Source organism: Cryptomeria japonica, chromosome 3, assembly GCF_030272615.1.
Source record: "Cryptomeria japonica chromosome 3, Sugi_1.0, whole genome shotgun sequence".
Taxonomy (NCBI): Eukaryota; Viridiplantae; Streptophyta; class Pinopsida; order Cupressales; family Cupressaceae; genus Cryptomeria; species Cryptomeria japonica.
This window is the reverse complement of record NC_081407.1, coordinates 677017991-677034085: the sequence shown is the minus strand read 5'-3', so window position 1 is coordinate 677034085 and position 16095 is coordinate 677017991. Positions and strand designations below refer to the sequence as shown.

Genomic DNA, 16095 nt, shown 5'->3' with positions numbered 1-16095 from the left:
ACAGAATGTGGCAGAGGGAGCTCCAGCAGTATCATCGGTTCACAACGAAACTCTAGCAAAGGGCACGGTGACCGGAATGGACACAGGTGATGATGCCACAATGGAAGAGTGGCTAGGTCGCTATGAGATGCCTCCTATGCCACCAGTGGGACCCCTGCATGCCTCACCCCAACCACGTCCTTTTCCCAAGAATGTGGACCTAGATGAAGGTAGTTCTCATTAGGAGGAGGGGCGGAAGGAGTTGACGATGGACTTACTGCAGGACACCATTGGATTTGGGGAGGAGACGAGAGAGATGCAACAGCAGATGAGGGCCACTACAAAGAGCCAGCCAAGGATCATGGAGATGTTTCTAGCGGAGATGGGAGCTAGTATGCAGAGAATGGCAGTGGAGGTCAAGGCCAGTGCACGAAGATTGGCTGCATCTATTCAGGAGCAGGCTCTCGAGCAACCCGCGATGGTGGGTCTCCTAGCCTTTGCCACAAAAGGGTGTGCTGAGGAGTTTGGGAGATGTTTTGAGGGCAAGGGTTGGCCTGTTGTGGAGACTCCGGAGATGTTGGCAGAATGGCGGTGCGAGGAGACAGTTGGGGCTAGTGAAGTACACTTGCTACTACAGAGGGTGGAGCAAGCATTTTGGGACGGGTACTACCAACTCAGGCATACCCAGCATAGTGCATCTGCAGCAGAGACAAAGCAGGTGGCGGCCATCACAGCTCGGGAGGAGCTAGTCACTCGCCTGCACACGATGGAGATGGAGTTGGCACAGCAGAGGGGCCAAGCGACCAGTTTGGAGGAGGAGTTGGCTCGTGCCAAGGAAGAATTGGCCCAGGAGACGGCGGGGCGCACGCAGGAGGTGGCGGAGCGGACAGCCCTTGAGACCCGTCTCACCTCTACCCTTGAGGAGTTGGACAGCAAGCAGAAGGAGCTCATGGAAGCGGTTTTTATGGTGAAGAAATCCAAGGAGAGGCAGTTGGTAGCTAAGCGAGATCTGAGGCATAGGACACAGCAAGTCCACCAGCTAAGGGAGCAGTTGGCAGCATTAGCACTGTCGGCCCCTTCTTCATCAAGGACGCCCTCTGTAGCCCCTCAGCTTTGATTTTTCTTGTTGTCTTGGTGTCATTCCCCATTTTGTTTGTACGTCGTCCGGAGACAACCTTCTTTTGGGGGGGGGGGGGGGGGGGTGATGTTGTCGGGTAATTATGCCATGTCATAATTAGAATGTTAAGTGTCAGGGGTCAATGGTTACCTAATGGTTGCCGGCAGTTGGCACCGGGCAACCTGTACCGACACCTATATATATGTACTTGGGTCTCTATTTCAGTGTGTGGATATTGCTTAAGGAAACTATGTTTTAAATGTACTGGCATTTTGGAATCAATGAATATAGACATATGAGTTCTTCTTACTTGCATCTTCGTGTACTGTTACATTTCCTATATCTCTGTATTGTTATGCATTGAATGCACACACACCCCTCGAGGGCAAAACAGACCTATCCTGACAATTTTTTCGAAAAGGTGTAAGTTGCATATAAATACAACTCCCTTTCACATATTCAAAGTATAATGGAAGCTAGCATATTCAAATAAGCATAATCAATCAAATATATTCAAGAAGCAAGTTCAATCATTCAAGTCTACTACAGCAATTACGATCAAGTATGTTATATCATTCCATGTTGTAAACCTGCACTAACATGTTGCAAGACTTCATGAGCATCACATCAAGCCTTGTGTGAAATTCCATGAGGATTTCATACCTGAGGTAAGATCTTGTCATTTCAGCATTTCAACATTTGTTTAGGCTCTGTCCTTGCGAGGGCATGCACTTTCTCTCATCATTAGCTGTTGTGGAAATCGGAACACTAACATGGGGCTTGACTTAGCCAAAACCCCTATATGACACAATCCTTTTTCCACATTTTCTTTGTGTGCACATGCAAACCCGATAGTGGGAAAGTTACAGACTGTGACAAATATCACCAAATATCGACCAGATGAAAACCCTCAAATTAGGGCACCCAACACCTTTATCCTACTACTTTGACTCAGATTTTCAACAAATAGGTGTGTAGAGCTTCTTGATTTCATTTTATATCGTCTCATGCAGCCTTTGTCACCTTCAAATAGGGCACCCAAAGCTTCTACCCAACACAATCAGCTTCAAACTTCAATGCCAGATTCCTCTATGTGTCTATTATAGATCTGCTTTATTGTTTCTCTTCCATTTTGTATCTACTGCATTTTGTTAGATTTAATCATTTTACATTGGTAGCCTAGTTCACTCACACATTTCACTATCTCAATCATTCACAACACAAAGGAACAAGAACCTAAGTGCCTAGCTCTTCTTTGGGGACAACAACTAGGCCTATTCTTGTTACCAATGTTATGAGAGGAATTGAATCTTTAGATTGCATCGATAGGCATAGAGATCCATTTCCCATCATCTCAAGGCTTAACTCTATAGGGAAATACCCCTTCATCCTAATTAAGAAGGATTAAGGTGTCAACTAATATTTATGTTAGGGTTAAGCATGCCACAAGTGCTTATACTTATTATACTTCAAAATATATAATATTACTTAGCAATATCATAACAAAGGGTGTTTAATTCAAACCCACAAGCCAAAATCCCCATCAACCTAAGGCCATTGGCTAGTGAATATACAAAGGATCAATACAATCATAGAGCAAAATCAAGAAAATGGCTTAGCAATTGGAGCCAATCCTCAAGGAGATAGAACCCATAGACATGGAAACATTTGACGGCTATTTTTAGGACATGCAGTAGTCTGTTAAGTCCTAGGCATAGATGTCAAGCCCAAAATGTCAAAGGGGGTTGTTCTTTAGAAATGACATTCAAAAAACCTTTTATAAGCAAATTATTTGATTATGGAGTATTCTTGGCCTATCATTTTCATCCAAACATTTTGATCTTCAAAAAGAAAGGAACACAAAAGGCCTTTAGGAGATATTCAATGGTCTACTATATAAATTTGAATATGCTAGATGATTACTAGGGTAATGGAATAGGAATTAAGTATAACTCCCTAAGGCTTGTCGATGAACGAACCCAAAAGTACTCATTATTGACCTATGCATACTATACCCCAATACCTAGTGAACACCTTGAATGTTGAATAGTGTATTTTCTTATAAATAACAAGGATTTTCCTTAGGCGTTGGTCTTATAGTGCATTAGCAACTCCTACATTTAAGTAGCACTTGTACATTGTAACTCTCTTGAGATGCTTTCTAACTTATGTAGAGTTAAGTTATCTACCCTTCAAGCAAGTGTTCAATCTTTCCATTGCACATCAACACCTAGTATCATAGAAAGATACATGTTTATGTTTTCTAGGAAATTATTAACAAATGCTAATCATGTTTCTAATATCAAAATATCAAAATTAAAATACAATACAAGGGAAAAATTCATTAATACTAGATGACATGTAGTTCACATGCACTTTTAGGCCTCGTATTTTTGGAATAAAAACTTTGTTGCCCAAATGTTTCATTAATATATCACATTTAAAAGCTCCTACAATAACTCCCCAAGAAAACCAGCATACTCCAATACTCCATTCTGAGGGCTATCTAGAAGTCCCCCGTTTGTGAACATCTGGGAACAAGGCGACAAGGATAGAACATCCACTCCCTATTGCCATTTTTTAAATTCTTTGAGGATAGTCTGCTATTGACAACATCTCAAGAATGATAAGACCAAGTGAAGGTTGTCATTTGGAGAGACACCACCCTACAGTTCTAAAATGAGTATATCCAGCCCATCATTCAACAAAGATGGGAGTGTTGAAAATTGTAGCTAGCTCGGATACCTAACTATTAGATTTTAATGTTGTCAATGACAATTAAAATTCCTATGTATTATCTCATGCAATCCGAACCACTTAGGGCTGGGCCCAAACACATGTAACGTGAAGGCAAATGATGTAACTTAGAGCTGGGAGCAAATACATGTAACTTGTAAATATATCTTGCTATGGATAGGACAAGACCTATGTATAGTGTAACTTGTAGATAGGGTAGGCCCAATTTGGGCGGTAAAATCAAATATGTATTTTGAGCGATTATATAATTGGGTTGGGCCCAAACTCATGTAGCTTGTTGTAAAGGCAATCAAGCAATAACATCTTAATAGGTCAAGACCTATTTGGACAATATACATAATATTATTATTAAGACAGGCCGACTTGAGACTTGACACCACAAGTCAAGTATATAAGCAAGTCATTTGCATGACAAATTAATCAATCAACATATACACTTAGCGAATACACTCTTCATTCAGCAGCAACCTTCTCCTAAGGTCAGCGAACATCATTTCAAGGTCAGCGAAGATTATATTCCTATCAGCAGCAACCTTCTCCTAGGGTCAGCGAACACCACTCCAAGGTCAGCGAAGATATACTTAAGGACAGCAAAGATACTGTCAAGAACAGCAAAGTCATTCCTAATGACAGCGACTTCATTCTAGGCTCAGCGAACTTGAAAGATAGCAAATATTCTCCATGATCTGCAAGTTGTGTTCCAGATAAGTTCTTATTGTGTTATGCTACTGTGCTTACCCTACTGTTCTGAATACTTCAAGTGTTGAAGTACAGTTGTAAAGTCTCATACTGATTTGTCTAATAAAGATCTGGATTTAGTTGGCTGGGTTTTTCATCTCCAAGAGGGAGCTATCTATATTTTCCCAGGGTATTTTGGTGTTCTTTGTGTTCAATGATTTGATTCTCTGATTTTGCTATCTATATTTATCAGTCTGATCCTAAAATTAACAGGGAGGAGCTAAAAACCCCTCTATTCATGATTGCATAAGCCTTGAATTCAAAGCAGCATATGGAGACTCCAAAGACTTGTTCTCCTTGACAGCTACAAGGTGATGAATGGCCTCGTGAAGACCAATAAAAAAATTATAGTCTACAAGAAGCTTCATTAGTCGAAGCGGATTAGATTCAATTTATTAAATTAGCTATAAGAGTTCTACATATATTGATAGGCACACCTAAGCATAGAATAAACCAATTAACGAGTGGCAACTATATATGAAAAATAATTGAATAGATTAATTGAACGATATACAAATGTACATATAGAGTTTACAAGACGATGTTCTATAAAAAGAACAGATCGTTAAAGTGTGTGACTAAAAAGCTAAATGCTAAATAAAGCTTAAAAGCAAATTAAATAAAATCTTAACTATGCGTCTTTAATAAAGAAGCAATAGTTAACACTTAACGAGCTAAAAACTAAAAAGCTAAATGACCATTAAACAAGGAACTAAATATAGGTAACTAAAATATAATTAAATATTCTAATACCCTCCCTTAATGGTCATTCTATCTACTAACCACCCTACAGAAGACATTGCAGGTCTTTTGATCACAAACAAAAAGAACACTCTGTTGCGGTGGAGACCCTCCCTAGATCTGAAAAGTGTTAATGACCAAGAATACCAAAATCCATCCACCTGATGTTGGGTAACCAAATTGAAACCACGATTTTGAGGAAAAATTGGTAAACCCTCCAAAACTGAAAATACAAATCATCATTTTTTGTGGAAAAAAATGGTAAAAACCCTGAAACGTCGCGCGATAAAACCCCAAACATCACATAGTAAAACACTAGTCATCATGCGGCAAGACACCAGACATCACATGGCATAACATTAGACATCACATGGCAAAACAGCAGACATCATGTGGTAAAACAGCAAACCTCACGCGGCGAAATAGTAAACATCACATGGTAAAACAACACTCCCTGATTTTTGAGGAAAAAATCAAGCAAAACCCTCCCATGATTTTTTGTGGAGAAAAACCAAGCAAAACCCTCCCATGATTTTTTGTGGAGAAAAATCATGCAAAACCCTCCCATGATTTTTTGTGGAGAAAAATCAACAAACCCATCCGATGACAAAATCAAAAAGCATAGAAGGTTGACTCCTCTTTAGAACGCTCTACAAAATGAACCTGCACTTGCTCCTGAGACCCTCCCTGGTTGGACTTCTAATCAACCAACCTCTTTCTGCAAAACTTCTGGATATGCCCAAGTACACCACAATAGTGACATGTGAATCTCTGTGAGAACCCCTCCTCATAGTTGCACTACCCTTTCTTCTGAGTGTACTCGCCTTTGCCCTTGTCCCTGGCAGTAAACACTTGTTCTGCACTAACATTGTTACTACCAAACTGCTACTTCCATCTATCTTGTTGTAGAAGCTTGTTGCAAAGATCAAGAAACTTCAAATCAGCACTAGTAGAAGAGATATTAAGCGTGTCAATGAAATGCTCGTAAGATCGGGGAAGGCTTTTCAACGTGATCACTACCATATCCTCTTCCACCATGGTACGACCGATAGCTTCCAACAGGTCACGAATCTCCTTAATCTTCATAAGATGTGCTTGGATAGATGTCTTCTCATCCATCATGATAGAAAACAGCATATTCTTCAGAAAGAAAGCTCGGCTCTTATCAGAGGTTTCATGAAGATCCTTCAAGAGATCCCAGATCTCTTTAGCTATTTTACCTGAAGGCACCTGAGGGAGTTGATCATTTGTGACAGATAACTTGATAAGCATAACAGCCTCTCGATTCTTCACATCATGTTTGTCTTGATCATCACCTGTTGTTGTAGGACGAGATTCCCTGCCCAAAACAATCTGATCAAGGCAACGATACTCAAAAATTGAGAGCATCCTCTGCTTCCAAGTATTAAAGTACTGTCTGTTGAACTTCTGACTGCTTTCCAACATGACATTCGTCAATGATGCCATCCCTCTTGTATTCTTATGCACAAAAAACGAGGTCTGCTGAAAAACCCAAAAATTGAAATTTCCTACAGATTTAAACCCTGAAAAAATTTCTAATTAAAAATCAGAAAATAATGATCTGCAAAAGAAAAAATCTGCAAAACCCTAATGTTTTGTAAAAGAATAGAATCTGATTTTATTTTTATTTTTAAAACAGAACAAATTACAAACAAAGCCCAAAAAAAATTTCGCAGAACCTAGAAAAGAGTGATGAATAACCCTAGAATCACTGGAAAAATCACGAAAGAAGTCCGCAAACCAAAAATGGGGGTTTTTAAACCCACGAAAAATCTGAAAGGAAAATCACCACCTTAGCAAAGCCCTCGCAGAAAAAAAAATGTGCCCAAATGCAGAAGAATCGCGATTTTAGAGGAGAAAGACCCCTCAAACCATGAAAAAAAAACCTTTGGCGTCACAGAGGCCCGCAAAATTCACGGAGAAATCACTAAAGGTTGAAAGCATGAAAAAATCGCGATCATAGCCGCTAAAATCACCACCAAAACAAAAAAACGTGCACACATACAATGAAACCAAGAGACGTCGCGAAAAATCCATTGCGGCAAACTCAAAAATACAAGTTGAAACGACGCCCAGAAAAAAAAACCGATCTCCCTCAGCAAAAACCACGATCTTGCCAAAAAAACCACCCAGAAAAACATTGAACTGCAGAAAGCTTGCTCACGAATCTTCACGAAAAAATCTCAGAGAAAGACTGCCCTAAAAAAAACTTCAAACCAAACCTACAAAAAAGTGTCGCCCATGAAAAGAGACTTTGAAAAAATCTCTTTGATTCAATTTGCCCAAGGAAAAAAACTTTTAAAAAATTTCACTAAAAAAAATTTCAATAAGAAATTATTTTAGAATTATAAATTTTCCAAAAAATTTTAAACCATGCTCTGATACCATGAAAAATAATTGAATAGATTAATTGAACGATATACAAGCGTATATATAGAGTTTACAAGACGATGTTCTATAAAAAGAACAAATCGTTAAAGTGTATGACTAAAAAGCTAAATGCTTAAAAGCAAATTAAATAAAATCTTAACTATGCGTCTTTAATAAAGAAGCAAAAGTTAACACTTAACGAGCTAAAAACTAAAAAGCTAAATGACCATTAAACAAGGAGCTAAATATAGGTGACTAAAATATAATTAAATATTCTAATAGTATAGGCCTCCAAGAGTACTATGCATACTCTAAATTTGCTTCCTCTCACAATTTTCTAGTTCCTCTACTTCTGAAATGAATGGTCCACATATAGCTTTATCCACTCTCTTGGGAGGAACAAACCCACCTCTAAGAGAGTGAAAAAGGCTTAATGTTGTACATAGTGCCTTGTGTATCAATGATCACAAAACACCTGAGTACAAACAAACTCCCACAGCATTTTGGGATGTAGAACCAGAGGAACTGCAACTAGTTGACAAGAAGCAAGATTGGTTGAGCTCATGTTGCAAGATAAATTTTAGTCCAACAGATTTAATAATATAGAGCAGTTTCCAAGATATTGATCGGATGACAACTACAATTTCTGAGCTTGTTGCTCAAAACAGCTGTGTATAACTTTTTATGGCATTACCGTTTTGTCATTTTGATGTGTCATTTACAGTTAGGATCCTCACTTGTTTGTAATTTGTAATTTTCATCAGTATAAATAAAATTTAAATTGTGTCATTATGATTATCAAATGGATTATTGGATCACTTATTTCCGCTTACTTCCTATGTCAACAAATCGGAATTGGGTACACTGTGGGTATATTAGACCAATACAGCAAAATATTCTTTGGGCTGGTTACATCAAAACATGTCAATATCATAAATAGATGTAAATATCATAATATACATATTTGTAGCCTACAATCAAGAAGTTCAAGATACCAAATATCATTCATGGAACATTGTGAATGGTTTACAAGAGAATGCTTTGTTTAGAAAATTAACAATTCATTACAGATATAATGAAATTGGGTGTTACATCAAGTGCCCTTTTTATTTATTGGTGAAGTTAGAATTGTTATAAATTTTTACTAAAAATGAAATGTATTTATTATATGTATTCACTGCCAAGTATTGTTACGAATTCATTTCTCCATAGTGTCACTTTATAATATTATATCATTAAGGAAAATAATTGATATGTAGGACTTAAAGAATGGCACAGTATATATTTTCAATTTTAGTCCTTTATAAGTTATAGCAATCAGAATATAAAGTTATGGTAACTTACAATTAAACATATGCAAATTAAGTTAAAGCAATTCCTTCATGATAATATAAAGTGACATATATATGCTATAACGGTAAATTATGATTTACAAATTAAGTTGTAGCATACAAAACAAAGAGAGTCAGAATAAAATATAAAGCATGACAGTAAATTTTCAACTTTCTATCAAAGAGTTTAGTGTTTGAAGCGAGGTGACAAATTTTCATAATAAAGATTTTAGGGATTTTGGGATCCATTGGATGGCTCTTTTCCTAGCAATGATTGAGCAAAGCAAAGCTAGTTTGTTTGTTGTTTCTGCAACTCCTTTGGCATTGAAAGCTCCTTTGTTGTTCATGTGGCTCATCAAACACACAGAATGAGTGAATGATGGTTGTTTAGAGTTTTTCAGTGGTCAATAAGTCAAAATAATGCATCAAACACTTCGCCAAACTCTAGAATTATGATGGAAAGGGCTTCAAAATGTCATGAGTAACTTCAAATTGGCCGAGTTCATTCCTTGACAATTCCACAGGATTCTAATTCAAAATCCAAGGCCTACTCAATTCCACAAGCAATTTGATTCCAAATCTGATTCCACAACAAATCACACCCAAAAACACCATGTTTTCTGGTAGCTTAGCTTACCTGAAGCTCTTTTTAATTTTACTGTTTAATAATTACTTTATTAATTGTGCCCTTGCTGTCCCCAAAATCTAGGAAAAAATTTATCATCCCCATGTCTGCCAACCCATAAACTTGGAGAAACATCAAAAACTAACTACTTAGTTAAATCACTCTATAAAGCTTTAATGTTCTTTATAATTTGATCTCTATTTCTAATGCCAAATGGTGCAAGAATGTTGTGACTCGAGTTTGTTTTATGAGCTTGCATTAAAGTTAGGGTTTGTTGTTATGGTCTCCACTGGGGTAGTGGCCCCCTTTAATAATGTGAGGAATTAAAAATGTTCATCTTTTTTGGCTGCTTTCTCATAACAACATAGTGGAGATTCCTAAAGGTGTTTTAATGAGCATTTCTAAAAATCCTCTGAAAACAGAACACCCATTCAGACCATGGTAAAACGATTCTACACTCGAAATAATTAGTCTTAAGAAACATGTAGCTTAAAACACAAAACTTCAATCAAAACAACAGTCTCTGACCATTCTAATCTGCAAACACATAATGATTAAAATGTGAACAAAAAAATACACAGTATTGAACTCTCAAACCTGCAACTGTTTCCCATTAAATTTGAAAATAAATGCCCTGCACTAGAATGAAATTTTATAAAAGTGACTATACACATCAATATTAAACTCAGAATATTTGTCCTTCAAATAGTCAAGAGCACTGTGAATCTAACTAAGAGAAGCTAGATGGTGTGTCAAGTAAAGCTACCAGTTAAGCTTTCAACTCACAAGAGTCGCACTCAGTTGGACTAAACAAGCAACTAGTCCAGCTAATCAATCAACTTAAGTCTAACAACTACTAACTCCAAATCAAAATAGTTGAGACTAAGTCACATCCAGAAATCGCTCAAGTCTCAAATAGCTAACTAGGCACTTATCTCAAAGAAGACTCCTTACATAGCTAGGCCTCATTCTCCTATATGACTACATCCTCTACATGCTGATCTTAACTGCACAGAGAGCAAGGTGAACTCATTCATCACTGACGTGCCATGCTTATGTAGATGCTGCTCTTGACTGAGCCTTCAACACACCTGCAAACAGATCAAGATTGCTTCTAGATATGCTTATGTGCTGAGGAATAACTGCAGCGCTGCTGAAGGAAGGACACCTTCGTAACAACACAGATAAAAATTCATTGACTGTTTTTTGAGACAATGTAATCACAATTCAATCCTCTAATTAAATTGTAATTTATTCAGAAATCAAGACTAAATCAATATTTAATCATGAATAAATCACAATTTAAGTGGGGATTAATGGGTAAATAGTCTCTAACAGTTTTTTGAGGCAATATAGCTATTTTTCTTTTTCAAATTAGGGCATGGTTTTCGAGAAAATCTAATCACTTCAATCCTGATTAAATTGTACTTTACTCAGAAATCATGACCAGTTCGGAATTTAGTCATGAATAAATCACAATTTAATTGGGGATTGAACTATTTATTTTTTCATTTTTATCTAGACTTTACACTCTTTTTTAAACACTGCAGCTTTAGATTTTCTCAGGCAAAGATGTATTCCAAAGATTCAACCTTGTATTTGAAAAAAGAGCACAATCTTCACAAAACCATTTATTGCAATTGTTAATGGCCTCAACACACATTTTTTTAAGGATTTAGATCTTGGTTTTAGAAAAGCAAAATCCTAGTATAGATGTCTTAAATACATCTATCTAAGAAACGCACATCTAACTAAGAAACACCAAAAGGTATCAACCTTGAGTTATTTTATTGTACTTTAGAACTATTCAAATTTGAACTAATAAAGAGTTATTTTATAATTATTTTAATTATTTAAAGAGCTAAAGCCTATTTCTATTTACTAGTTATTTATATTTATTTTATTTACTTAAAGAATTACTTTATTTTACTTCAACTATTTATAAGTTATTTTATAGTTCTTAGTTTTTATTTTAAATATATGTTGCCTATTTAATAGTTTTTGTTAACACACACGCCATTAGACTCCACCCCTCACTGCCACTGTAGTTATGCTTCTCAGCATAATAAAATATTGTTTGAATTGTACCAGATGGAAGGTAACCAATTTTAATATTTTTCCCTTTATTTGGCTTGGAATAACAAAAATATGCTTTTCACTTTATCTGGCTTGGAATAACTTTTAAGAAAAAAAATTCTCCCTGTTTTCATTAATATTAAATATAAAATATTTCAACATTTTCTTCTTTCCCAAGTTTTTCCCAATTAAATCCAGAGTAATCAAATTGAATTTATACATTTAATCTTCCAAGACAATCCTAATTCTGAGTAATGCTACTATGGAATAAATACAAATCAGAGACAGATGCAATCCAAAAGGTTATATTGAGAAATTTGCCAAGTCCTATATTACTACAAATGAAACGAATGTATGAAAGTATAAATCAAGTTAAGGGCTACGCAATTTAGAAATCAGAGAGGAAAACATATATCTTACTGTTATTATCTATATAGTCTTTCAAGGTCTAGCCTGACCGTTGATGGCATCATATGACCCTACAATCCATTCTTAAAGACACCATACGTTTGCCTGTCATTGTTTTTCTCTTATTGCTCATAGGCTCATAGCCATATCCCATATCCAGATTGCTTCTTTTTAGATTTACATTATGAATTCCAGTATCCATCTTCTAAGGATTGCTTTAGGCCAATCAATGAAAGTTAGCCCAACATCAAACTAAAGCACTGGCTCAATCTAAAGAACTCCCAAACTCCACAACCTCTTGCACGCATGCTACATAATGAAAGTCCAAGTCTACAACTCATCCTAATGATAATTTCCCTCAAATATTGCAAATTTAAGTCATATCAAATTTTGGCTTAATTGTAACTTTCATTAATTGAAAATAAGGTATTATCTACTCAGATAGCAGAAGGCTGGGATAACAGATGTTTGACAAAGTTGCATGGATTCTACAAATGGGTGATACATATAATTCAACTCAAAGAACCACATTAGCACTCACCCAAGCTTGTATCTATCAAGAGATTCTAACAGGTAAATGATAATATTATTTGCCTTTCACGTTTGTATCTTCTAACAGAAAACTCAGAGAAGGTGAAAGAGTTTTTCTTCAGTAGCATAAAGGCATATGAAAAATATCTCAAGTTTGAAGTCTCTTTAATGTACTGACAGATTTAAAAAATTGATGTTTTGGCATTATTTAGAAACATGATCACAAACAATCTTTGCCGTGCCAAAAAAAAAAATAAAGAAGGCCTAATCTTCATGGATCTGGATTATGGTACAGATACTAATACACTGTCCAATAAAAAATGTAGCAAATCATAAAATATCTTGGAAACAATACAACTGGAATATCACAGATATGAATATACATGCAAAACCTATCACGTCATTTTGAAAATATTATTTCTACTAGGAGGCTGCAGGGACAAAATATGAGGCCACATTTATCAATGACTGCAGGAGAAAATTCCACAGCCAAGAATCAGTTCTACAAGCACGCAAAATTGCTCTAGAAACACCGTTAACCACAAAGCAATCAAAAATTCCTTCCAATACGAGCTCAAATGTGAATGCTGTAGTGAGACAAGAGGAGCTTGCCTCTTTACATTGGTATCACGTTTTCTCATTTTTTTTCTTCATTTTCATTTTTTTGAGTTGTTTTTTTAGTTTCCTAAATGTTTGTAAGTTCTGGTTCAAATTTACACTTCCCATATTGAATGTTTACAACATCTCCCATGGCATACCAAAATCATATGTAGTTCAAATACAATCCAATACAGAAAAACCTCTATCTGATAGAGGGAAAAGTATCTCATAATGTAAACCCAAAGCCATGACTACATTTAACCAATCATACTGAGAGCAAATCACTACTACCATTCATTTATATAAATGACAATTGTCAAATTCATAACACAATATATTACATTACATTTAGTGCAGCTTCAAAATCAATACCACAAGTACAGAGCACAATCTACATCAAGCACTACTCTATATATGTTAAATGTTATCAGGAAGAACAAAGTCAAGTGCCAAGTATTACCTTGAGGACACGAACAAGTATGAAAGCAACTGCTCCAGAAAATCCCATGTGAATCATTGTGAGAGTTATTGGGAATGGAAAATTGAAATGCTTTGTTGATAGTACCCACTGCAAAAGTGAAGTATGAATACTCTCATTATTACATATCATTTTCTCACCACACAAAATGCATAAATTAAAATACCTAGAGATATTAGGAGTTGACTAAAACTTGGAATATCTCAATAAAGCTGCAAAGCATATATAAAAGTTGTGCACTTGTAGCTTTTTGCTTTCTAAGCCTAAACCACTCCTGAATGTCAGACAACATGATATGACTACAACATTATTTTATTTTTATTAAAATTAGAAAAACTATCTCTCGTATTTAACTGAGATAGCCAATATAAATTTACTACAGGATCCTTAAGCCCCCTGAGTATTTTCCATATCCTCAAACCCTTCCAATGTTCTTCCTTTCTCCCACCACCTATTACCCCAAGCCACCTGTTTCAGCCCTAGCTGAAGTCATCACCTATGCTTTCCTATCTTATTTTGCTCTCTCAACCCTAGCTGACTTTCCCACTCTTATTGCTCACACTCTTGGTTGGTTTGGCATATATAGAAACCTATTCTAACTATCTCTTGGATGCATTAATAAAATATAAGTCAAGCATAACAGCCCTAGCTACTGTTTATACATTATCTTGGTACAAACATGCAAAGGAAAAAGCTTCCCAACTATGTTTGCAAGGTTAATATCCCTTCATCCTGGTCTATCTGGTCAGAGGAGTCATAGCTACTAGCATTCTCACCAACTTTTAATCAATCTAACCATCTACGTGGAGATCAACAGAGGTCCACCCTCTCCCTGTCCCTTTCCCTCACTCCTTTGCCCCACCACCCCTCTCTCTGTTTTTGCAGATTCCCAAGATGGGCAAGGATAGACAAATAACAAGCAACAAACAAACAGTATGTAGCCCTTTGCCTTCTCTTGTCAAGACTGTACTTTATGTTATGTTAATGTTTAATTAAGCATCTATTCAGGGTGGCATGTTCGGCTTTATAAGTTTTGGTGAACATAAAGAAAACCCTCCTTTTTGGTTTTATCTCATTCCTATGGTCTATCTTCCTTTCTTTGCTCCCAACACGAATGACTATTGGTCAAACATGTCAGAGTACAAAGTTGATTCCATTCATGACTATTCCAGTGATGATTCCAATCTTCTTACCAAAATAACAATCCCATTACTTAATCCAGAAAGGTAATTAGACATTAATAGAGAAGGTTACAATCTGAGATTGGGCTAAAGTCAATGACCTAGATATCTCACAAAATATATGCAACTCCTCTTCCCTGAAATTCATCAACCATATCCAAGAACTTTTAGCCTTTCATCCTCAATTTACCACATAACCACATTCTAAATTTGAAAAGTAATATAAAGATTGCAGCATAACTTTGTAGAACATCATAGCTGCATGACAGTCACCCCCTTGGACAAGCCCAGCCTATCCAATGAAACCTTGAGCAAATTGCTTTCTTTAGAGATTCTTTTTTATTACTTTGGCTGCTGTTGAAATTGTCTACGTAGACAACCACATTTCTCAACAAACCAATTTGGCAACAGCCGATACTTTCATCCACAACAATCTTCTCCCTCCACCACTCTAACAAGCTCCAACCTATTTGACAGCTACTAATTTTGCCAAACTTAACTGGACAATCTACTGTGATTTCTATCACCAATTTTGTAAAATACTTTTGAACAGTATACAAGCCATAAGCAACATTGACAACAACAAACCATATGCATATCAGAATACCTTTGTGATTCTCTCACATTCACAAGGAGCAGAGAGAAATATCGATATATAAAATATCCACTTGTCTTACCTTTACCAAGCGAATCTCCCTCTTGGCCATAGCTCACATCAATATAGTATTCATTGTTCCCAACATTATAATTAACAATAGCAGAGACCCAATCGCACACAGAATTTTTGTTCCATTTACAAGGATTGGATCCATTCTAACCCCCAAGCCACATGTAAACTTTTTACCAAGAGGTTAGTTAGCACTGCCAAAGAATAGTTGACTAGCTTTTCCATCCAAGACTTTTATGACTTGTTCCAAGTATTTAAAACTAAATTCTAAAATGACAATGTATCTGAATAACACCTTAGAGACTTTATGACTATCAAACAATTCAATAACATAACTGCCCAACTCTTCATCAGATGATTAAAGACATTGAGTGTCAACTCCCAACATCATTTTGAAATTTGATAAGGGAATCCTAAACTTTAACTTCACCACTGCACAATAATCACAATTACAATATGAGGTCCTTTTTTTCAA

The 16095-nt window shown here is 36.2% G+C and overlaps 1 protein-coding gene across 1 annotated transcript in view; it reads right to left on the bottom strand.

The window, feature by feature from the left end:
* LOC131055192 (probable sugar phosphate/phosphate translocator At1g48230) overlaps positions 1-16095 on the bottom strand; it is a 99782-nt gene that overhangs the window by 50721 nt on the left and 32966 nt on the right. The window contains exon 3 of the mRNA XM_057989787.2: positions 13755-13862. Coding sequence (XP_057845770.1) covers positions 13755-13862 — 108 coding nt within the window. The remainder of the gene's footprint in view (positions 1-13754; positions 13863-16095) is intronic.